The following is a 25,316-nucleotide window of genomic DNA, read 5'->3' as shown; positions in this document are numbered from 1 at the left end:
CACCATTCTATTTTCTGCTTCTATGAGTTTGACTATTTTATATACCTCATATAAATGGAGTCATATGGTATATGTGCTCCTGAGACTGATTTATTTCACTTAGCAGCATATCCTCAAGGTTCATCCATGTTGCCACAAATGATTGGAATATGGGCCGAATAATATTCCATTATATGTATACACCACATTTTCTTTCTCCATTCATCTGTCAATGGACATTCAGGTTGATTCCATATCTTGGCTATTGTGAATAATGGTAGAGTTTGTTTCATGTCACTGGGTGGGGCATAGGGTAGCCCTGAGGAAGTGTAGGGAACTGATTAGGGGGATGGGATGGAAAAGGAAAAGGGGAAGGGAATGGTGAAGTGCATGCATAGTTACCTGGCATTTTCCTAAACTCTAACACTGTGAAGAATTTCTAGGAAGAGGACACTACTCTTGACTCCATGAACTTATTGTCTGGTTTGGTGACAAAACATTATATGCATGAAGCTATATAAAACAGATGGAGATTATAGTATAGACTTCAGTTACAAAAATCTGGTCCCAGACAGTGGATTTTCAAGTATTTCTGCAATATGCTATTGTATGTCTAAGGCTATTACAAAAACTTTCAAGCAAGGTTAGCCACAGTATACCTCAATTAAACAAATTGCCATTCATTTAAATTCGGGGAGAAGGGCAATTCACAAAATTGGGATTGTTGCAAATCCAAACCATGACCAATGGCAAGCTGTTGTGGATGTGAAAATATTGGCTGAGTTGGAACTTGCTCCCACTCAGATTTCTGTGATTGATTCTATTCTGTGTGACTGGATAGCATTTTTAATCTCCAAAGCTCTTTGAAGCAATTTGACATGATTTGAATGATGTGTGTGTGTGTGTGTGTGTGTGTGTGTGTGGTGTAGTGGTGATAAATGTTTCACCTTTATCCCAGGGAGGATAGGGCCCTGATTTATAACATTTGCCTCTTTCTTTTGTGTCAATACTCCCACCATGGCCAGTTGTAAAACCGCCAATTGAACATTGACTCTGGAGTTGGGAAGAGAAGAATATGGTTAGCTCTCAAAAGCCCCTGCAAGCAAGCTCCAATACACCACTCGGTGAGAGGGTGGGTGGAAGGAGAAAGGCAGACTGAGTGGTGAGGATAGGCAGAGATATAAACAAGCAAAGGAACTGCTTTAAAGATCCTAAAGGAAGAAGCAAGGCCAGAGGTTTGGATAATTTTGAACTCAGACCCTGGAACAATACAGGTTTGAACTGGGCTGGTCCACTTCTATGTGGATGTTTTCCAATAAATACAACACAGGACTGTAAATGTATTTTCTTTTCCTTATGAGTTTCTTTCTTTTTTTAAAAAAGATTTTATTTATTCATGAGGGACACACAGAGAGAGACAGATACACAGGCAGAGGGAGAAGCAGGCTCCATGCAGGGACCCTAATGGGGACTCGATCCCTGAACTCCAGGATCAGGCCCTGAGCCAAAAGCAGAGCTTAACTGCTGAGCCATCCAGGCATCCCTCCTTATGAATTTCTTAATAACATTTTCTTTTCTCTAGCTTACTTTATTGTAAGAGTACAGTATGACATACATAAAGCACGAAATACGTGTTACTTCGACTGTTTCTGTTACTGGTAGGCTATTAATAGTTAACTTTTGGAGGAGTCAAAAATTATATGCAGGTTTTTGACTGTGCAGGGGTTGGCGCCCCTAACCCCTGCATTGTTCAAGGGTCCAATGTACTTTATTGGCTTCCGGAGAAAGCAAAATCTTGTTAAGCTGTACTGCTAAGGCGCCTGAGCTGCCTTGACAGTGGTGACAAATAATGTCAGTCTTCACTTTGGGAGATTTCTAAGTAACCATTTTGCATTTTTTAAAAAAGATTTTATTTATTTGAGAGAGTGAGCGAGTGAGAGAGAGAGCACGAGCAGGGTCGGGGTAGCAGCAGGGGGAGTGGGAGAAGCAGACTCCCCCTTGAGCAGGGAGCCTGATGTGGGGCTGGATCCCAGGACGCCAAGATCCTGGCCTGAGCTGAAGGCAGAGGCTTCACTGACTGAGCCACCCAGGCATCCCGCCTTTTTTTTAAGACCAATTTTTCATTTTTAAGAAGTTACTCACTTTGAAACTCATATATGGGGATACAAATCAGAATAGTGGTTGCGTTCTGGGTATAGATGTGGAGGGAGCACAGGGGAGCATTCTGGGGTGCTGAAAACTTTTTGTATCTTGATCTGGGTAGTGATTATGCATGTTCATTTAGATCTCAATAATAAATAAATAATCATAAAAATTTGCTCACTTTGAACATCCTGTCCCCTTCCTGCCAAATGTTTCTTTTAGGTGTATGTTAGATAAAAAAATAGTGGGAGGCAGGGAAGAAATACAAATTATCTTATTAGGCAATGCACATCCCAATAACTACTATATATGATGTGTTTTGCACAGTGTACATTTCATACCGTGCATTATTCATTACAGACACGGTGGTATTAGCTAGGAAATTGGGATCAGGTAAATAACACCAGGAAGTAATGACTGTTGACATTACATGTAGTAATCTGTTTTCCTGGAACAAACTGCAAATGTATTCTGTTTGGAATTAATACAGTATTTTAAATTTTATCCATAAAAATGACTTATGAGATTGAATCCATTAGTTTAATGGAATATCACAATCATTATTCCAAACTTATTTATATTGCAATCAGTAGAATGGGATGTCTCTTCCGAATAAGAAAATGAATGTGAATGCCAAAGATTTTCTCTTATTTAATTTTAATAATTGTAAATCATCATATGTGATATTTATTTTTCATATTTATGCCTGTAAGTAAATCCCACCAGAGAAAATAGAATAGAGGGAAGCCACATTAAAATCTGCAAACTGCTTCTCTCAGATGGTTTTAGGGCTTTCTGTTTCCACAGTGAAATGATCAGCATTTTGGCATGGTCCCTACTGAGGGTCAGGTATAGGCCAGGAGAAATGGACAAGGGAAGGCCCATGGCATGGCACTCATTACGTGAAACATCTCAGAGGAGCCTTGCATTTCATCAGTATATTTGTCAAGGCTAGAGCTTCTAATCAAGACCTTGGAAGATCCTGGAATGGCAATTCATTTTGGAAAGCATGTCAAAAAATTTTGGGTGGAATGTTGTTGGCTCCACTGCTTCTAGAAATTAGCTAATAAGCAGGCTTGAAATTTTACTATTAGATACTCATTCCTTTGGTTTGTAGTATTATTGATGGCCCAATTAAAATATCTTGCCACTTACAAGTTGGGGTTAGCAAGTTTCTTAATCTGTCTGTGCCTCAGTTTCCTTATTTGTAAAATGGAGAAAATAAGAGTACTTGCATCACAGGCTTGTGATGATTCAGTAGTAAATATGACTCTCACATCAAGGCATGGCTGATTTATCATATTGTCAAGTCTTTCCCCTAAAGGTGTAATTTCAGGGACGACACTCAGAACAAATTAAATTGGAGGCTTCTATATGGTGCTGTGTCCCTTATGGGAAAAAGAGAGGGTTCAGGAATCAAGGAGTGGAAACAGTGATGGCAGCACTAGCCATCACTCCCGGTGACCTGCTGGAGGATTTTGTGTTTCCTGTCTCTGCAACTCTCTGCTTTACAGTGTAAAAACAAGTCTTCCCCGGGGGACACAAGGATCCCATTGACCTGTAAAATACAACTGGCACTTGGACCCTTTGCGTTCCTTGTGTTCAATGACCAGTAGCCGAGAACAGGATTTGCCATCTTATCGGGTATAGTTGACTCTAGTCGGCAGGGGATAAGAATAACATTCCACAATGAGACTAGAGAGAAATACGTGTAGAATGGGGATGACCTCCCACCCTGACAGTCCTCTAGTCTGCTGTAACTGAATAAGCAGCATGTGCACGAACCCCACTCTGAGAAGGGTGTGGTTTACTGGAGACTCTGATCTTTCAGGAATGAGGGTTTGGCTCAAACTATCACATGAACTACCAAGACCTGCCAAGGTGATGGCTGAGGGGAATTTAGAATGGATAGTGGAAGAGAAAGGCAATGAGTACAGTTAAGCCCAAGACCCAGTGAAGTGTGTTTGGGAGGTTGGCTTTATCCCACCCGTGCCCCTCTTGTAAGGCCCACAAGAGCCCTGGCTGGGCTTCTCCCTGAAAATGCATAGAGAAGTAGATCAGCATAGACCTACCAGGTATGTCACTCAGATCCTTCTTCAAGAAAGGATTTTCTCCCTACCTACAAGAAGAGTATTTGGCTGCCACCAGCTGTTAGCACCTTGAGGGTTGGCTTCAGCTTTTGAGCCAATATCCTACTCTTCTTGAAGAAGCCTCTGGCCAATGACTGAGCAAGGCAGTGATACAAGATTCAATCCAGCTGTTTCTATCCAACATGAAACTCCTCCAATGGGAATCTTTGCTCCAGAAATCCCCCATTGGGCTGCCAGACTCTTTCTCATGTCTGCACCAAGTCTGATAGCACCTTCTACCCCAGACCTGCTTCCTTCTTTTTCCTTCACAGGTGTCACTCCCCAATAAATCTCAACCTCTGCTTCTTGAACAACCCCTCTTTCCTGCATTCTAGTTTTCTGCGAGGCCAGGTACTTCTGGATGTCGTGGTATGTGACATGACCAATGGGTCCCATGGTCATGGGCTCACTCCCGTACCTTCTTTGTTGTGAAGAGGGTCACCCTTGGTGGATTCTATGCTTGTGGATCATGCATTTGCTAAGTACCAGGATAGTGTTTATGGCTGAGGTTCTGCAGGTAGGGAAAACAAACCCATACCCCAAATAGATAACTATTCCTGTGGAAATGAACTGCTGGTTCTTTCAGGATAGATGTGGCTGACTACAGTAAACTTACTACCAGGTGACTGATTTGTCTCCTTGGAAAATGGCACCATGCCAGGCCTTCAGCTTTGGTTACTGTTACTGGTAATTTAAACATTTAGAAGCGTAATATCCAAATAGATCACCCTGAGTGAGAGTGCATCTATATTTTTGGGCCTGTGCATTGCCCAGTGCCTGCCACTATGCTATACCTTTTGGGAGCACATTTTGCCTATGTTTGGGTAGATGATGAAGAAGGGTGGTAGGCATCATTTAGTTTACTTGATATATAGTAGCTCTTCCATGGTAGATCCCTTTTGATGGACAGTAACATTTGATACAAAAATCTTCACCATTCGTGCCCACTCCCTTATATTAATCCATGCACCTCCATTCCAGAATATGTGTGTGTGTTTTTAAATCTGATTTTCCTATCTTTCTCCTTCCAGGGTCCTGACCCAGCCATTCGCCACTGCCTGTCAGGATTTATTGTAATCTTGGGGCATGTCTCTTCCCACACAAAGTAGATGATCAGGTGCACATCCTGTGGTTCTATCCATTGGGTATTTTTTCCTCTACACCATCTTTCAGGGTTACCCCTGAGTGAGGCTGTAATGTAGTCACTTTCTATTTTGGATTTGCCTTGTATATCAAGATAACCCATCTGTAAAGCAAATTCTGAATTTTTCTTCTTCTTTCAGTTGGTCATATAGGACTCCTTCAATATGGTCATGAGTGTGAGACGAAGGACAGGTGCTGGTGTAGCTGTGGTGGGTGACATGAGAGTTTGGGAAACCTTCTCATGCAGCTTGCTGGTGTCTACTGGTTCAGCTTGTGCTAGGTCCTGGATGTGCCATTTCCATATTGTCATGAATTTCTGCTAGGCCTACTTGATGTTAAGACTTGGTAGGTCTGACAAGACCTAGAACATCATGGGCATTTCTAGATGCATGGTCACTGTTTCATGGTCAAGCATTCTATTTCTCTCATGGCCTATAGCTTGCCAGGATCTATTTTCCAAAAGGTGTGTATGTTCTCTGGCATTGCCTTTCCCTAAAACTCTAGAAGCCTGCATTGTGTTTCTCCCATAGCTCTCCCATAAATTCAACATTGTATTTTTTTCAATACCAAAACCTCCAACAACACAGGGTCTGCCAGGTGATATGGCCCAAGTAGCATGGTTGTTTGCACCATGGCTTGGATCTACTATGGGGTCTTTTCTTGCTGTAGACTCTGCTAAAAACTGGTAATCTTTTGGGTGCCTGGGTGGCTCAGTGGTTGAGCATCTGTCTTTGGCTCAGGTTGTGATCCCAGGGTCCTGGGATTGAGTCCCACATCAAGCTCCCCACAGGGAACCTGCTTCTCCCTCTGCCTATGTCTCTGCCTCTCTCTGTGTGTGTGTCTCTCATAGATAAATAAATAAAATCTTTAAAAAACTCCCTGGTAACCTTTTATTTCACCCATTATATAGACCAGAGTATGAACATGTATTCCCATATATGAAATATATTGCATCCAGAACCCAAACAGACCTATTAGGCATTGTGTTTACTTCTTTGTAGTAGGGTTTACAATATTCAGCAATTTGACTCTTGGGAGAGAAGATCCCTGCATGCCTCTGATGTTAGACCTCCTGATAGCTGTACTGAATGATTAGGTCCTTGAATCTTTAAAGTGTTTTTTTCTCACCTTCTGGTGCATGTATCTTACCAGGGCCATTATCATGCTGGTTATCTCCTGCTTATTCTTTGAGCAACATGATGATGTTGATTGATGTAAGAGGTCAATGTGATCATGACCAGACAGAAGTCCAAATGGCCCATATCACTCTGGACTCCATTATGACAGAGGGTATAAAAATTAACATAGCCCTTGGACAGAATTGCACATGTACTTGTTGTCTTTTTCATATGAATGCTCCCTGTTTCCTGTCCTCTTTCCTGATTGAGATAGGAAAGAAGGCATTTACGAAACCAATAGCTGCATGTTATGTACCTGAAGCCATGGGACTACTTCTTGGTTGAGTTTGTGGTAGTATACAGTCATTCTCTAGGATCCATCTCATTAATTTAGGGACTGGATTTTCTAAAAAGATTTTATTTATTTGAGGGAGAGAGAGATCATGAGCAGGGGAGAGGAGCAGAGAGAGAGGGAGAAGCAGACTCCCTGCTGAGCGGGGAGCCCAGGTGGGGCTAGATCCTAGGACGCCAGGATCATGACCTGAACTGAAGGCAGCCACTTAATCAACTGAGCCACCCAAGAACCCTGGGACTAGATTTTTTAATTAAGCAGGATATTGTAGGAACCCTCCAGTTCCATCCACATTGAAGCAAATGGTGGGTATTACGTTGAAACAAATGGTGGGTATTATGCTGAGTGAAATAAGTCAATTGGAGAAGGACAAACATTATATGGTCTCATTCATTTGGGGAATATAAAAAATAGTGAAAGGGAATAGAGGGGAAAGGAGAGAAAATGAGTGGGAAATATCAGTGAGGGTGACAGAGCATGAGAGACTCCTAACTCTGGGAAACGAACAAGGGGTGGTGGAAAGGAAGGTGGGCAGGGGGTTGGGTGACTAGGTGACAGGCACTGAGGGGGGCATTTGATGGGATGAGCACTGGGTGTTATGCTCTGTGTTGGCAAATCTAACTCCAATAAAAAAATATATACAAAAAAAGAGAGAAAAGGATATTGTAGGAATCGCCACCCTTGCATTGTCTAAATCTTTACAAGTGACAGTGATTTCCACCATGCCCCTCAGAATATGATACTACTTTTGATGTACTATTTAGTCATTGGGGGGAGGGAGGCAACTTCAGAAACTTCCATTTGGCTTTCTTCATATAGCCAAGGACTCCATGTAGGGATGACTCCAACTGCCAAATATGTCAATCCCAACTACATATTCAGGTATCATGAAAATGACCAGCAGGTGAGTCAGCAGACCCAGTGGGTCCACTGCAAGTGGGGTTTTGGCCAGGATTCCACTTATTACCTGACCCCCATATGACTCCACTCTAACAAGGGGACATGATGATGTTTCATGTCTCCAAGTGTCAGGGTCAACTCAGACCCTCGGTCTAATAGTCCTTTTAATGTCTGGATATTTCTCTTTCCACAGCATACAGTAAATGTATAGTATATACAGTAAATTTACCCACATAAATGTCTGTGGGTCCCTTTGGTAAGCACTGGGAAAGGAATGGCGTTGCAGGATTCTTCCCCTGGGGCCATCTCTTTTGTCAGTGGGTTATGGACCTGAAAAGTAGCTTATATCTGGAAACTTGACTAGGAATCATGATATTTTTTAAATTGGGAAGACTAGCTTCAAATGTTGGATCATTTATTCTTACTCTTTTAATTTTATCATATATATTAAGCAATAAGCTGTTGCCCTATCGACTTGAATCTAGGGATGCTGTGCTTTATTAATCATCTCTTTAACTCCCTACGGATCAGGCCCGCTTGGTTGCCATTCGAATCTTGTCTGCTGTTCCAATAATTATAAATCCCTGGCTGCTGGTGGCTAAGCATTATCACCTGGACTTCACTGCTGGTGGATAGAAAGGATTGCTTATCGTTTCCATTTTTTCTTTCAAAAAATTCAGGGACGGGCAGCCCCAGTGGCGCAGCGGTTTAGCGCCGCCTGCAGCCCGGGGCGTGATCCTGGAGACCCTGGATCGAGTCCCGTGTCAGGCTCTCTGTATGATGCCTGCTTCTCCCTCTGCCTGTGTCTCTGCCCCCCTCTCTCTCTCTCTATGAATAAATAAATAAAATTTAAAAAAAAAATTCAGGGACAACTTCCACTATCATCTGCCCTGGCCTATAGGGAGAGCCACCATTGAACTTCTTGGTGATGCTGCTGTCCTGCTCACCAACATTCCTCATGGTCTTGGTGGTGAATACTGTGTTCCCTTCACTCTTACATGGAATATAGTCCTCCAGTGGGTCCTCTAGATTCATATGATATATATATTCCAGTATGTCCACTTCCCTCAGCCTTTTAATCCCCTCCTGTACCATGTGCCACAATAATTCAGGAATTTCAATACCACTCAGTGTGGGTCATTGTTTTTTCTAGGCTTGTAGAGGAACCACCTATAAAGAGCAGGTTTATACCAACCTCTGGGAGCCCTGCTTGGATGTTAAGTCCTGTATCCCAAGAAAGTGCCTCCAAATTGACAAACTCTCCCTTATCTAGTCTTAACATAAAACACCTCTTGATCAAGCACCTCCAGAATCTATACCCATGGGTACTCCCTTGACTCCTGCCAGCACATGCTAGCTAGATCTTCTAGTCCTTCAGGGTAGAGTCCCTTTCCTCCCCTGTCAGGTTTAGCTTGTTTTGTGGAGGGCTGTGCTGCTTACAGTCCTGTTGTTTTGTGCAGGAAAGACCTCTGTATTATCTCCTCATACAGAGGAAGTAGTGATTCTTATTTGGGAGGAGTGGGCTCAGAAGTTTCAGAGAAGACTGAGGAGTTAAAATCTTTAGGAGCATCCATTTAGTGTCCCCATCCCTTGTGTCAGGGTGCTGAGTTTTCCCAATTAAGGACCCTGGCTTTAACATAACATACCACCTCAGTTGAGCATTCAACTATCCTTGCAATTCAGCTACTCTAATGATTAAATCCTGGGTTTGATCTTCACCTTTTTATGCTCACTATTGCATGAAATGAGTGTAACTGTAAGCTAAAGAGAGTGTTGGGTTCTCACATTTAGTTTTCTTTTTAAAGATTTATTTATTTATTTATTTATTTATTTATTTATTTATTTATTTGAGAGAGAGAAGGGGGGAGGGGCGGAGGGAGAGAATCCTTAAGCAGACTCCCCATTGAGTGTGGTGCCTATTCCAGGCTCTATCCTAGGACTCCAAGATCATGACCTGAGCCGAAATCAAGAGTCGGACACTCAACCGACTGAGCCACCTAGGTGCCCCTCACATTTAGTTTTTAATTATTATTTGCACTCAGCTTTTTCTTATCTGTTTTTAGGGCATCAATGTAACTGAATAACAAACATCAGGTTCCATTTCTTTATATTTATAATTCTCCCATACATTTCAAATGCTTGAGTCATCTCACCAGCTAGTGCCTTTCCTCCACTGGCCCATTCTTCCAAAACACCACAGTGACAGCTTTAATGATTGGACTGCCACCTTGTGCCAGGGGCTGTCTATGCACAACTTCCCACTGGGAATAGGGTCCTCATTACTACCCTAGTGATGAAGGATCCAGTCCCCAAACCCCATCTATGGCCTGCTTTCTTGAGATCACTGCTGGCACCAAATGTTATGGGTCAGACTCTCAGAGAAGGAGGTGTTGAGGAGTTAGGAATGCCAAAATTTAATGTGAAGGAATAGGGACAAAGAAGCAAAATTGAGCAGGGGGTTGGTCATCAGACTGTGATGTGGATCTGATAAAGTCTCTAAGGGGCTTTCTGGAGCCAAGATTTCTCATTAGAGAAGTCCTATGTTGGGTGGACATGACTAGGTTTTCATACAATTGCTTTGCTTAGTCATTAGCTGGGGTCACCCCAAGAGGGTGTGACTTTATCACCACTAGCTCAGTCACTGGCTACATGCTGCCCCAATAAGAGTGTGATCTCAGTTCAAAAGCTGAGATGTTAACAACTGGAGGCTGTCAGGTACCCATACCACTTGCATCTGGGCATCAAGTCATTTCTTAAAGGGGAATATGACAGGTGCATAACTATGTCTGCCACATGGACTAAGCCTAATACCACTGTATATGAGCTAAATTTATCTGCTCTGACTAAAATTTATGTGGCCCATCCACTATCCATCCAGTGGATGAGTCTCACAAAGGAGATTAGATTTGCACATCTGAGTGTCCCATGAGTGAATACATGACGTTGATAGAATGTAGCAGCTTGGGGCATTGGCCAGGGAAGGCACCCCATATGGGTTGGTGATGGTGCCTAGTGCTGGAGATACTCTGCATCCAAAGGAAGTTGAGGGCTTGGCTGCCTGGGTAGTTGGTGATGAGGTGGGGCTTCTTTGGGGGAGAAGAGAAGATGGTGGGCTCCATCCTGTGGGATAGAATTCCGAGAAAGGGTCTCTAGCCCCATCCTAGGGGGAGAGGACAGTCAGGGAAGGCTTCTGAGAGGAAATGAAGCCAATTTAGTCTTAAAGAGAAACTGAGTTAGGCATAAAAATGAGGAGAAGGGAATTCCAGGTAGGTGGAGAAGCACGTGCAAAGCCACGGAAGCATGGAAAGACATGGCAGAGCCAGGAATTTATATAGTTGAATATGAGGAAGTTTTAGTGGAGTAGAAAATGGAGGTGAAGGGGGTGGTAAACAACAGAGCTGAAGAAATGGGCAGGAGGCAGGTTGTGAAAGGCCTTTTAAGGTAAACTAAGGGATTTATTATTTTTTTAAAAAAGATTTTATTTATTAATTTGTGAGAGAGAAGGAGAGAGAGAGAGGGAAAGGGAGAAAGAGAGCAGGGGAGGGGCAAGAGAGAGGGAGAGAGAATCTCAAGCAGACTCTGCATACACCATGGAGCCTGACTAGGGATTGATTTTATGGCCCTAATGGATTTACTCTTATGCCAAAGGGCAATGAAAAGTGATGAGATCCATAGAATCATTCTGGCTGCAGTGTGGAGGGGTGAATTGAGGGAACTAAAGCCAGAAACAAGAGGAATAGTTGAGGCTTTTGCATTAGGCCATATGGCAAGTGTTACAAGCTCAAACTAAGATAGGGATTCACAGAGATGGATTTCAGAGTCAGGACTTGACTGAGGGTAAAATGAAGGAGGCGGCACACAAGGTTGATAACCAGGTTTCAGTTTCTGGATTGGGTTTTTTGGTTTTATGGTAGTGATTAACACCTGTCTTACTGTCCTTTCTGCATGGCCCAACCCTCTATGGTGGTGGCAAGAGTAAGGAAGGAGAGCTAAAGAGTGGGCTGCTTAGATAACTCAGGACACTTAAATACACATGCTTAGCTTTATATAAAATGGATGCACCCCTCACCCCTGTTCTTTCCTTGTTCTTTCTTTGATTCCATCAAGGTTCCACCTCATATCTCCCAGAGAGTTATCAGAACCATCTTTTTGCATTATGCTTCCAAATTAATTTGTGTAGCTTGTTTGGAATCTGCACATTCCTTCACTGATGACAACTCTAGTTGGTTTTCTTCCATGTGAGTGCAAATCATATTATGATTCTGAGATCCAAAAGATGAAAAGAATCATACACATACTTTCCAACGCATCTTATAGCTGTACAAGTTGATGTTAAACTGACTTGTTTTTTTATTGTCATTGTACTGTGAATTCTGCTTTTGAGTGCAAGCCCATTTTTCTCGGATTGTCACATATATCAATTTTAAAGTTTATTAGGTTTATTCTTATATTTTACTTTACTCTCTATCAATCGTTTTATTTTATTTTTTTGTATTTTTTTTATTGGAGTTGGATTTTCCAACATATAGTATAACACCCAGTGCTCATGGTAAACTAAGGGATTTAGTTTAATCCCGTCAAGTGCCCCCCTCAGTGCCCATCATACAGTCACCCCATCCCCCGGCCCACCTTCCCTTCCACTACCCCTTGTTCATTTCCCAGAGTTAGGTGTCTCTATGTTCTGTCACCCTCACTGATATTTCCCACTCATTTTCTCTCCTTTCCCCTTTATTCCCTTTCGCTATTTTTTATATTTCCTGAATGAATGAGACCATATAATGTTTGTCTTTCTCTAATTGACTTACTTCACTCAGCATAATACCCTCCAGTTCCATCCATGTTGAAGCAAATGGTGGGTATTCGTCATTTCTAATGGCTGTCAATAGGTCCATTGTCTGTCAATAGTTTAAAATCAGGATGGAGACTCTTAGAGGGAACTCAGGGTTAGCAGTGGGGTGAGGGTAAGAGCAATAGTTTCTGTGTTGGACATGCTGAGTTTGATGTACTTATGGGACAGTACAAGAGAGGAGGTACCATAGACATTGAGATATACTGGTTTTGTGCTCAGGAGAAAGTTTTGAGATGGAAATGAGGACTTGAGAGACAGGATGATATAGGTGGAAACAGAAGCTATGGGATGGTACTCATAATATAGGTATCAATGGAAACTATGGGTGAGAGTGTACAAAGTGAGAAGAGAGGAAGAAATATGGTGTAACTAAGGAGAACATTGACATTAAGAGATAGAAGAGCAGGGGCATCTGGGTGGCTCAGTGGTTGAGCCTTTGGCTCAGGTTGTGATCCCAGGGTCCTGAGATGGAGTCCCGCTTTGGGTTCCGTGCCAGGGAGCCTGCTTCCTCCTCTGCTTATGTCTCTGCCTCTTTCTCTGTGTCTCTCATGAATAAATAAATAAAATCTTAAAAAAAGAGATAGAAGAGGAGACCAGCAAGCAGGAAAGAAATGAGCAGCAGCAATGTAGGAGGAAGACCAGGAGAGAATGCTGTTATAGAAGTCAAAGGAATAGAGATTTTCAAGGTGGGACAAGTTAATAGCATCAAATTCTGGAAAGAGGCCAATTAAGACAATGACTATCAAGTAGGGTAAAGTAGGGGTTAGTAAGCTTTTATGTAAAGAGCAAGTTAGTAAATACTTAAGACTCTGTGGGCAGTACTGTTGCAACTACTCAATTCTGCCATTGTAGGGTAAAAACAGCCACAGATAATATGTAAATGAATGGTCATGACTGTGTTCCAATAAAACTTTATTAACAAAACCAGGTGGTGGGCCACATTTAGCCTGTGGGTCAAAGTTTGCCATCCCTTGCTATAATGTAGGATTACAGTTTACTGATGACCTTGTCAAGAGCATTTCTTGTAGAGTGATGGGGTGGAAGCCATAGTACAGTTATCAAGGAAGAGGAGATGGGGAGTAACAAGCTTTTCCAAAGCTCTGTTGTAAGTGGGGGAAAACATAGGATTTAAAGGCCATTACCAGGTTGAGAGTGGGTCTCTAGTCTTTCAGAAAAATTTGCACACTCATGGGGAAGATGGCAATGTTGTTTGGAAATATTTGTGAAATTGTTTCCCCCATTGGCTTACATTCAAGCTTATTGTGAGCTATTGCTAGAGCTTTTTGACTTGTTAAGGCTTAATGAATATTTATTAGGAAAAATTTAAATCAACCATTTTGCTACAGGATTGAAACTCAGTGAAACAACTAAAAGGCCAATTTTGCCAAATCTGCTAACATGAGGAGAAGATTATTCCTTAGGCTGACATTGCAGGTTCTTTTTAATTTTAATTTTTTTGTATTTTTTGACAGCAAGAGACAGAGAGAGAGAGAGAGAGAGAGATGGGGGCAGAGGGAGAGGGAGAAAATCTTAAGCAGACTCTATGCTGAGTGTGGAGCTCGATGCAGGGCTCAATCTCAAAATCCTGAGATCATGACCTGAGCCAAAATCAAGTTGCTTGCTTAACCAACTGAGCCACCTAGGAAGCTCAGTTCTTTTATACTTTTATAGTGAGGGCATTATGGGGCAATAAATAAACAAATATCTCCTGCTCCAAGGGTGGCAGAAAAATAGTCATTCTGAGGTTCTCCCCAGCTAGGGGCCTACAAGGGCCAGGTGTCACTTAGTTGAAAAGGCCCACGGCTTTGGAGGCACAAAAATTCCACCTGATTGTATTAGAAATCAGTCAGGTTCCACCCAATTACAGTAGGAAGCATACATTCAAAGGAAGAGGCAGAAGGAAAGTCTTCATGTTGGGCTCCTTCTAGTTATTTCCCTGAGCAAAGCACTGAGCATGAATGGACATAGATTCATCATCTACCTTGCCACCAAGCTTGCAGGTCCCCTGAGGGCAGGAGCCAAGTTTGCTACATTACAAGGACAATGACTGTCAAAGAGCTTGGGCATCTCGCCCACTCAAATGAGTTTGTGAACGCTCAGTTTTGAGGATGCTAAGAAAATGGCAGTAGGTTTGAGAGAATGGCAGACCCTCCCTAATACCTCCTTCCATCCTCTCCTGACAACAGTGACAAAAAGCCTCCCGGGGAACCTTTTGAGAAAGCCCAAAAGTGTGTCCTGTGTCTTCACTGAATATGAATGTGTTGTCTATGACTTTAGTCTTAGATGTACATGAAGTCTCCTAGCACCTCATTCTTTGGCTTTCAGTTCTAGAGGCAAATTTCATTAATTCTCAGTGCCATTCTTAACTCTTCCAAGACCTTGCCTTGCTTTCAGTCCAGAGATGATAGGGGTCAAAATGGTAAGTCTCTCCAGTGGCCCATGTCCTGTTGGGATGCCAAGTTCTGTGTGTGTCCACAATTGAATGCAGATATATTGCTACTGAGTGTCATATCTGGAAAATGATCTGGTAATAAACTGGTACCTCAAAGCCCAGTCCAACAGGGTGAGGATAAGAGGGGAGTGGTAGGGGACAGAGTAGCTGAATAGCTGGCTCTGGCTCTAACTGATGGTAGGTTTTGGTGGTATAACTGGCTTATGGCCCTTCTAAGACAGCTTGTTACTCACTCTTCTGCTTCACATAGTCTGCATTCTGAGGAATAATGGGAATAATGGTACTTATTCTTGCTTCTCAATGTGTTCTCCTCTAGGTTCATCTCCCCAAGTCACAGCCAACCCTCTCTCCTCACCCAATTTGCAGCACGGTTCTTGCCTGAGCCTACCTAGGTTTCCTTGAGTATATTTGCCCTTCCCATTTGAAGATTTTACTATACAGTATGATGGGGTGTGATTATTGACAGGCAAGGAAACTAATGTGGGGACCAAGAGTCATTTTACTTTTGTGCATGGAGGGGTGTGTGCATGTGTGTGTGTGTGTGTTTGTGACATTTGAAGCTCAAGACCTCTTTGCAGACCTGGTTGGCAAGTCTGACCCAATGTGTAAGCAAGATATATAGCTACCTGCAGTCTGATTTGAGAAAGACTACACATATTCCTTTTGCTTCTCCCTCCCATCAAGGAGAAAAAAAACAACCCAAACTCCACCTGAACCTAAATTGAACTCTATCATCGTCTGCCACAATGCCTGAGAGTGGCTTTTCCTTCGGGGTAAGGAATTGGAAGTTCTCGTTATTTTGGAAGATCCAGGGGCATCATTTGGTGCTTGAACCGATTTTATCAGTCACCTAGGGAAGCACCACTCTAATCTGGTCACGGAATCTCCTCCCTAGAGAATCAGTTCTCTACTGGTGGGACTGCTGTAGGTGTCCTAACTGAAGACAAGGAAAGCAGCTGAAGAGTAATAAAGCGTGATGGTTGGCCAGCCCATCTGACAGCATTTCCGAGGACAGTGAAGATGGGAGTAATCTGCAGAGGCATGTGGGCCAAATTAACCTCAGTGTGTTTCCATCAGCCTGCACTTCAGAATCTTCTGAGAGTTTTCCTTTCCCACTCTGAGTTTTCTTTGTTTCCAAGGCCTTGTGCTCCCTGTTCGAAACTCTGTGACCCCAGATAGCTTCCTTCCTTTCTCTCTCTAGCATCTCAACTGCCCTTTTCTTCTTTCCTGGCTCAGCTGCAAACAATCCCTTCCTTCCCTCCTGTCATTATCCTCTGTTTTCTATGGTGATCAGGATATAAAATTGGCCTATATTTAAACACTTGCTTTATGTATTGGATAAAACTGTATTCCATGTTCACAATCTACAAATCAGACTAGATCAGTGGCCTTTCGTTTCTCCCTCAGAAACATAAAATCAGTACAGTCCTGATTTCATTATTTCTCTCTGCACACTAGATCAGTGACCCCAGGTGGAACGAAAGTTTTTCTAATAGAACATGAAGTTACTATTAGGAATTTAGACAGCAGAACAAAACTTAGCTACTTAACTAAGAGTACTAAGACACATACTTTGTGATGATGTGGGGCAGGCAGTTGGAAGTGTTATTGAAGAACATCGATCCTTAGTTTGGACACTTTGCTGGGAGGTCAGATCTGGAAATAGGAGTATGGGAAACCAAGGTTAGGGTCAAAGCCCCTGGGGAGAGGGTCTCAAAGGGTGGAGGAGACAAAGAATGGAAATGGAAGGCTCTGGAGTTAAACTTTCCCTATCAACTGAAGTCCTGCTTCTTGCTGTTTATGGACATCGTCTCACTGTTGGAGATCCTGGCAAACCTAACCTAAGGCCTCGATGGCACACTTCTATTTAGGACAAGGGCTCTGAGCTTGTGTGTGGTTGCAGCTGAGTGTCGGTCGGGCATGGTGTAATCCTTTATGAGAATCACCAGCAAGGTGACTGTGACGTCATTGGCAAAGCTTCTGATGGGAAGTAAATTAGTGAACAATAACTTCTTGGCACCTGCACCCAAGTAAATTTTAAAGAGTCAAAGCACAGAAATGGAATTCTTTCTTTACAATTTTATTTACAAAATGTATTAAAACTTTGTACAATACCTCATGGCAATGAGGCTCCGTAATTTATGCCCACACATGCAATTTACGCTTTTACAGCCATTAGTTTGCTTGGCAATTTTTCTGTTCACTGAAGTACAGCTTTAACAACAAAAAGAAAAGAATTGGAAAAAAAATCCTCAAGTGACTACTGCCAAACTCCCATAGCTTGAAGTTAGTAGCAGAAATTTGAAGCAATCAATGTTTTTTTTTAAACATGCAGGTTTTTAAAAAATAACAAACCAATTTACCCGCCTCTTCATTCCCAGTGAAGTTTTCTCTGAAAAACTGATTTGAGTCAATAAACATATATTTCTCTTTATACAGTGCCTATGAAAACATTTGTGTGTAGGTCGGTTGATTTGTTTTATAGAACTTCACATTTGCACGGCGTTAGCTTCCTGCTCTGGACATCATAGCATTCAGAAGTTGAAAATCACAGTTTCATGAAAACAAAACAAAACAAAAACACAACAGCTTTCTTTTTGTTTGTTCAATACCATTTAAAATTTGACAGGTGAGTTATTCGCTTATGACACAATTTTTGGAATGAAAGTTTATATTACACTTTTCTGGAAACGTTTCATTGGAACGAGACTTCTTCCTTCCTTTGCTGAAGACAAGAGCAAATGGGCAGCAAGTCGGCTAAGCATCTAAAGGTCACACTTGGGAAATGAATTCGAGCTCCTAGTTTTTACAGTCTGGAAACTTCCCAATGCACGTCACTGATGAGAGCAAACTACTGAACTACAGAAAGCATACGTCATTATATAGGAGGTAATTAGTGAGCGGAGACTATTTCCTCTGACTGTTCTGATAATGCCAACGGCAGGTACGCAATTAGTGACTTGATAGCCTGTGGAGCAGTGGAGCGATCTTCCGAGAAAGCCAGGAGAGAGGCTGCCCCAAGCAAGGACCTAGGAGTGATGCTGAGGCCCTTGGTTTAGCGGTAGGTTTGGGAATGCATTTTAGTCTTTGCAAACTAGAAAAGGACACATGCAGTCTGACGCAGAGCCATGGGCAGTAACAGGCGACAGCTGGGAAGACAGACCTAGCAAGAGTAAAGTCACACTGAGAACTGGGGTCTGAACCCACTGGCCTGCCTTGCGACGCGGTCCTGTCTCCGAGGTGTACACTTGAAAGGCATACTTAGCGGAGAAAGCAGAGCTAAACACAGTGTTGTTTCTGAGAAAGATCTTCTAAACACATTGGGGAGTGTAGGCAGCATTTCCCTCACCTCAATGCTAAATACTCAACTATATTGACTGAAAATGCACACTGAAGCAAGAAAAACAGATCTGTGAGCTGCAATTCTAGGCTTCTTGGAAAGCCCCGGGATCCGTTTTGGGAAAGCACCGAGAGGTATGCCAGATAGTGTGCCGTCCCTTGCTACACACAAAAGTCAATTTCGAAAGCTCTGTTCATCCCCTCACCGAGTGGGAAGTTATCAAAGCATTTTCACAAAACCATTTCCAGAACACAGAGAAGTCACGGTTTAGTCCCTTTTCCAAAGTGTTTGAATTTTCTTAAGTGTCGCATTTACATTCTAAAGATATACACATTTCAGCAACGTGGAAAGGAAATAGGGTGCACAGAACATCACTACCAACAGGAACTACCAAAAACATCTGGTCAGCAGATCCTAGAAGAAATGCCAGTCTGTCTTCCCAAACACAGGGAGTCAGAGATTTTTTTTTAAATCAGGAGGAATTAATTATTTTAGCTGAGATGGGCCTATTTGCTGAACTGGAATTTTAAATTTGTGTGTGCATGTGTGTGTGTGCGTGTGCGTGCGTGTGTGTGTGTGTGTGTATTAAAGAACATGGTGTTCATATACTGAGCAGTGGTATCAAAGAATGGCTTTTGTTCAATTGACTTTTTTTAATAAGATTTTTTTTCGCATACTGGAATCTTGCATGTCCATTTTTTTGTTGGTTTTATTTTAATTTTTTCAAGCAAAGCAAAAAATTTCAATGATGGTTTGCATTGTCGCGAGTCTCAGAGTGTTCCATAAGGCACTGAAGGAAAAAAAAATCAGTTTTTCCTATTGAAAGGTCATTGCACCATCAGCAATATTCGTGTCATGCCCGACACCAAGGAAAGTGAAATCTGGCTCAGGATCCTTGAAGCAGCCACGTTTTCGGTGATTCCTCTCATCACATGCCGCCAGTGGGACGGGATCTGCAAAGGCAAGGGGGAAACTTCCATTTGAAAGGGCTTTCTCTTAGGAATTGCAAAGTTTCTTATGGTTCCGTCTATGTGGGACGAGAACCGTGAATGTTTTCTCAAATTGGCATCTCTGGGGCTGCACTCGGTTTGACTGGCTTGAGGCAACAAGTCTGTTTCACTTCTCTCACCTGATGCAAATGCTTTGCAATGAGGTTAAATTAGGTTCCTTCACTACTGTGCATTGTACTAAGACGTCACAGATGTCGCGTGAAGTCTAACTCAAGGCATTGATCACTTAGGATGCGAGTATACTAGGAAGTCTTAGTAGCATTCATATAGAGATGTTCAGGGCAAGTAACCTGTGGAGTGTAATTCTGATTGCAGAGCCTGTGACAAGGGACTGTTTACCTAAGACAGAGGATAAGCGATGTTCTGTGTGGCTTGTTCATTGAAATCCATTTGACTGCGAGAAGAAAATTTGCTGTTCATTACTGGAAAGGTGACAGCTTGTCCCTCTTAATACCTACGCCCTTAGTTATTCCAATCTGAAAATAGCATATGGACTTTAAAGCACATTCCAGAAAGAGGCCAGAACGGTGATACCCATGAAGGGGCTTGGCAGGGGTCCTTGCCCCAGATGTTATAGGCCTGTTGGGATGCTGAGGCTGCCCTCCTGTAGGAGGTATTAACTAGTGCAGGGGATTCATTTGCCCCTGACTCTGAAGACTGCGGGGCATTTTTCTGCCTCCTTTTCAGGTGCACACCCCTCTTCTCCATCCTTTCCTTCTATACCAAGGGAATCCTTGTTTTTCTCCTGAGCCAACAATTTCCCCAGGAAGAATGTTTATGCATGGGCTGCAGAAAGGAAAATCGATCATTTTGAAAATGGTGGCATGAGCAAAGTTAACACTTTCTGGGAGGACTAAACGGAACCATCTTAGAGGAAAAATAGAAATCTTTTCCCTTAACTTCAAGTATCTTGAGGTTTTGAAAATGAGAAGCATTTCAAAAATATAGTTGAAGAAACCAAAGAAGCTAGAACTAGCTCTAGTAGATGTCTAGTAAGACACCTCCCACCTAGAATCAGGGCTATGAAGTTGCTAATTGTTCTGTTCCCCTTCAGGTAGGTGTGTTAGTGATGACAGGTGCATAAGAAGTAGTTCTTGATGGCAGTGAGGAAATTGGGGAGAATCTCTTAAAACAGCAGAGCCAACCCGAGGGTGCAGTGAATTTGGAACATCTGGCAGTCAGTCACTGCCAAGGCATGCTTGTGGGGGGTGGGGGCGCACACTTTCAGTAGTTGGTCAGTAACCCAGAGAGGCAGCAGACATCCGGGAGCTGTCTGCTCCCTGGTGGGTGCTGAATCTGAGGCTGAGGCATGTGTTCCCACAACAAGTTCATTAATCCTGACTATTCTCACCCATACAACATGAGCGATGACTCCCTCTTCTTTCAAGGATGCTTTTCATTATCCAGGTCTTACCTGGATCATATTTTTGCAAGTAATTGCCCTGGGGTCATTTTTCCTGAAGAAATTACTGGTACTCCAAACTCCTAAGGCTGACTCGATGATTAGCAATAAAAGTAAAAATCTCAGGGTGCTGCTTGATCTCTGTGCCTCCACATAGACCATGATAGATGTAGGCCAATTCACATAACTGGAAGCCTAATAACTAGGTAACAAATTAGAAGTCATTAGGAGATCTTCCAGAACTTCATGGGAATTAAAAGATGAATGGATAAAGGGGTCACCCTTCACTTAATCAACATTCCCCTACCATTATGTGACTGAGCTGGCTGAGGACAGCAATGAGGTTTATGTTTCCTGCTCAGCTTGCTTTGTGCCTCTTGAACTGATACATGGAAGGATTTTTCTGGTATCCTCAAAGGCTTTTCCTTCTTGTCTGGAGACTTCACATAGACTCAGAGGATCAACCAAGATGACTAAAGGAAGGTCAGAGAGCCAGAAGCTGTGGAAATTTCATTTCTGGGCCCCCACTTGAGGACTGCAACATTCTGCCCAAAGGTTTGCTGACCCCAGCTTTTCTTTCTTTCCTTTCCTCTCTTTCTGTTTCTTTTTTTGTCTTTCCTTTCCCCTCTGCCCTTCCCTCTGTCCTTCATTCCCTCCCCCCTTCTTTCCTTTCCTTCCTTAAGTTACATGCCCTGAGATAATTTTCTCTAGAATCTTACAACTCCTTGGACCAGCAGCATCAACATGGCCTGGGAGATTGTGAGAAATGTAGACTCTCAGGTAGCATCCCAGACCTACTCAATCCTAATCCACGTTTTTATAAATTCCCCAGGTGATTCACAACACACTCTGAGGTTTAAGAAGCACTGCTCTGGGGCTTTAACAAGAGATTGAGGCTATAGTAGCTGAGAAGTAGAGACATAGCTTCTCAGATGGAATGGCTGATAATAAGGAGGTTCTGGAGACTGTATGACTTGACAGATTCTTTGTGGGGAAAGCAGGAGATATTGACTATACAACCTCATGTGGAATGTGTAAGAAATGAGTAACCAATGTGTAACCAATGAATGTGTAACCAATGTTTTTTGGTAAACAAGTGGGACATAGACTTAGGATCTGCTTTCCATTTAACAGGATCCTGTTGGGATTTCAAGGTTTCTGGAGACCACCAGGCCACTGGCAGCTAGAGGCAGGATGGTTTGGCAAGGAGAATACAGATATGAGAGGAAGGAAGGCTGGGTTCTAGTCCCAGAATGGCCACTACCTAGTTGTGTTGCCTTGAGCAAGTCACTGGGTGTGACTGGGTCTGTTACCTGAAAGGGAAAACACTTTGTGACCCACTACCTCAAATGAGGCAATAGATGTGAATGCACTTGGAAAACTGTTAGGCAAATTTCAGATGTATTCTTTTTTTGGATGCCAGTATCTCAGAATTTGGGATAATTAAGGTAAGCTGAAATCACCCATGAACTACCCTATGAAAAAACAAATAATGTGCCCCAAATTGTAATGGGCCTATACAACCTACTCAAGAGTAAAATATTGTAAGCACACTAGAACATTAAATGCTTGCATGCAAACAATGCTAATTACAGATGAATCCACATATTGTACATTCAGCAATGCAATGGGAAAACTCAGTTAGTGGGTTAGTTCAGTGTACTGAGTATGTTGTGGCAAAGGGTTGTAGTTGGCCGCAGGAAAGAACAACCAGCAACTTCATCAAATGAGACCATGCTTTCCATGGTGAAGACACACGATTTATTTGGATGAAATATTAATTAAAAGTGGGCTGAATTTAGTTCCACAATGTGAAATACAAGGAGATCAAAACGCAAATACTGCATTTGTAGAAAGTTGAGTGCATTCAAGAAACTCATATTGATGTAGTCTCATGAGGTAAGATATCTCCCACTTAGAATAAGGGCTATGAAGTTGCTAATTGTTCTGTTCCCCTTCAGATGGGTGTGTTAGTGATGACAGATGCACTTGAAGGTGACAGGACTATATTCTTTTAAACACTTCCAGAATGGACAGGCTATCTCACTTCAAGCTTGCCTTTGAACACGTCTGAGTTATTGGTTGGGGTAGGGGTGGGGGTTTGGCTGTAGCTGCTAGACTCAAGGTAGCATCAGTCAGGTTCATCTAAGTATGGATTTGGGACAGCCAACAGCAGGGAGCCTAGACTGTTCTTTGGGAGACACTTACCTGAATATCAGTTCCAAGAAAGGGACAACAAAGAAACTCAAAAATGAAAGAAATGGTCTCAGATTTACACTTAAGAGAACCACCATGCCCTTACAGAAGCACTGCATTTCTCAAAGTGGCAGTGGCCCACTTCCATTCCTCATTTTACCATCAGATCCAGAGCAGCTGTTTTCTGTAGAACTGCACTGTCCAATACAGTAGCCACATGTGACCATCGAACACTCTGTAGGGGGCTAGTACCAGTTGAAATGTAGTATGGGTACAAAATACACGCCAGATTTCTAAGACTTAGCATGAAGGGAATAATGTAAAATATCCCATTCACTTTTTTTAATAAATTTTATTTTTTATTGGTGTTCAATTTGCCAGCATATAGAATAACACCCAGTGCTCATCCCGTCAAATGCTCATTCACTTTTGATATTGAGAACATGTTGAAATGATATTTTGGATATATTGAGTTAAATAAAATGTAGCCTTAAACTAATTTCACTTGTGTTACTTTTCAAAGTGTAGCTCCTAGAGCACTTCAGATTACACATGTGGTTCACGTAGGTGGCTCACAAACATTCCCATTGAACAGTGCTGCTCTAGAGAATTTCTTCTCCTTTTGGGTCACACATCATAGTACAATTACGATGGTGCTATTAGAAAAGCAGCACTGCCCGACAAGAAAGCACAACCATTGTTTTCAAAGAATCAAATGGTTGCAAAGAATAGACAATACTTGAAACAATAAACCAAAGTGAGAGAGAGACAGAGGGAGAGAGAGAGAGAGGAGAAATTAACACATAGTAAGGTGATGCTGATTAGTTTACTAGACCTTGACCGTACCCCTAGATCTTAACACTTTCTGTTCCATACACGTTGTAGCCTTCTCTGTATGTAGCGTAATTTTGAGTGTTGGTGGCAGGAGCAGGCTTAAAGTTTTGGGTGTTCTTTGTGAGTTTCATGCGTTTGGACTCTGCCCGTGATTTGTAACAGAATTCTATCAAAGCCACCATCATGGCCAGCCCCAGACCTCCGACAAGTATATAGAAAACGCCTGCCACATTGCTCAGGCTCAGAGCGCTGGTCTTGTCCTAAGAGAAATGAACAACGCGATTAGTTCTTGGGGAAAACACAAGCAATAGGACATCATAATGCATGACAACAATATAGGATAGTTCTAAGTTGTAAAAGAACTAAACATTGATGTCAGTAAGTGTTATGACTCGACTCTGGCAACTGACTGATGTTTCACAAATGGCCCGCAAGATGGTAGATTGTGCTTCTGTTGACAGTTGTGGTCCTCACCTAGACGTTCAGTTACTTTGACTCCTTAATTCCTTTGGTACCTCAAAATGGTGTCAGCAACTAAATATAACAGCGCTTGGCCACAGGAGCAAAAGTGTAAACACAAGCACAATTTATTCTTCTGCCAGCCTCAAAGTGCCATTTGCCAGAGTTGAGCTGTGACATAATCTCTAGAAATGTAACACTCTTTTCATTTGGGAACTTGAAGCACTCTTTCCCCTCTCTGGCCCGCAACACCCCTTTCTCCCTTGTTGTCCCTGTGACAAACTTGTCAACAACTTGTCTTGAAGATACCAGGTGAGAATATTAGAGGTTCCTGATATTCCTATCTGGAGAGTTCCTTCACGAGGGTTTGTTTAAAAGGGATTAACTCTCCCCTTTCCCCCGGTGGCTGAGAAATTGCTCCCTTTGGGGACTGGTTGCTAAGTTTGCATCCTCAGGGCAGCAAGTCTTTGTGCTTCTGCAACAAGGGCATAGCACAAAGAATTGGTTCCCTCCCATCTTCCTGAGAGTTGAAGGAAAACTGTCAGGAGGACCTATTGGGTCCTGAATTGGCTCCATATAAATCAGAAAGCTTTTCCAGAAGGCTGATGATTTAAAAAAAATCCAGCTCATTTTCAGCTTTACTCAGGGAATGTGGCAAATAATTAAAAAAAAAAATACTATACTTATCTGTTCTCTATTTAAAATAGGGGCGGGGGGGAATCGAGGAAGCCGGTCAGTGACTTTCAGGTCAAACTGCAAATCTGACTAAGTTATCTGCCTGTATGAAAAAGCAAAAACTGAACTGCTGAACAATGGAAAGAAAAAAGTTGGTGCCTTGAGCCCTACCTTGAGGTAGGACACACCAAGGGCCCGGAGCCTTTCTTTGAAAAAAAATAAAATAAAATAGCATTTTGTAGTCTTTTTAGAGGGAATGTAACCATTTTGCTGCTGAATGCCATTGAATGGAATACCCAAATTGTTAAGTCAGTGAATTGAATATCTTACTGAAAT

The 25,316-nt window shown here is 42.4% G+C and overlaps 1 protein-coding gene across 8 annotated transcripts in view; it reads right to left on the bottom strand.

The window, feature by feature from the left end:
- Nucleotides 1–17,128: 17,128 nt before the first annotated feature.
- The window catches only part of GRIA3 (glutamate ionotropic receptor AMPA type subunit 3), a 282,153-nt gene continuing 273,965 nt past the window's right edge, over nucleotides 17,129–25,316 (bottom strand). For 7 of the 8 annotated variants that reach the window (XM_025431120.3, XM_025431121.3, XM_025431118.3 and 4 more), the window contains 2 exons: nucleotides 23,859–24,106; nucleotides 17,129–19,357 (listed from right to left, as the gene is read on the bottom strand). In XM_025431120.3, the coding sequence (XP_025286905.1) occupies nucleotides 23,861–24,106 (246 nt within the window). In that variant the 3' untranslated portion in view covers nucleotides 17,129–19,357; nucleotides 23,859–23,860. Of the gene's footprint in view, nucleotides 19,358–23,858; nucleotides 24,107–25,316 lie in introns of those variants that run through there. The other variant, XR_007409376.1, reaches the window with a different exon arrangement.

This window comes from Canis lupus, chromosome X, assembly GCF_003254725.2.
Source record: "Canis lupus dingo isolate Sandy chromosome X, ASM325472v2, whole genome shotgun sequence".
NCBI lineage: Eukaryota > Metazoa > Chordata > Mammalia > Carnivora > Canidae > Canis > Canis lupus.
Note: the sequence above shows the minus strand (reverse complement) of the source record. Positions and strands in the feature narration are given on the sequence as shown.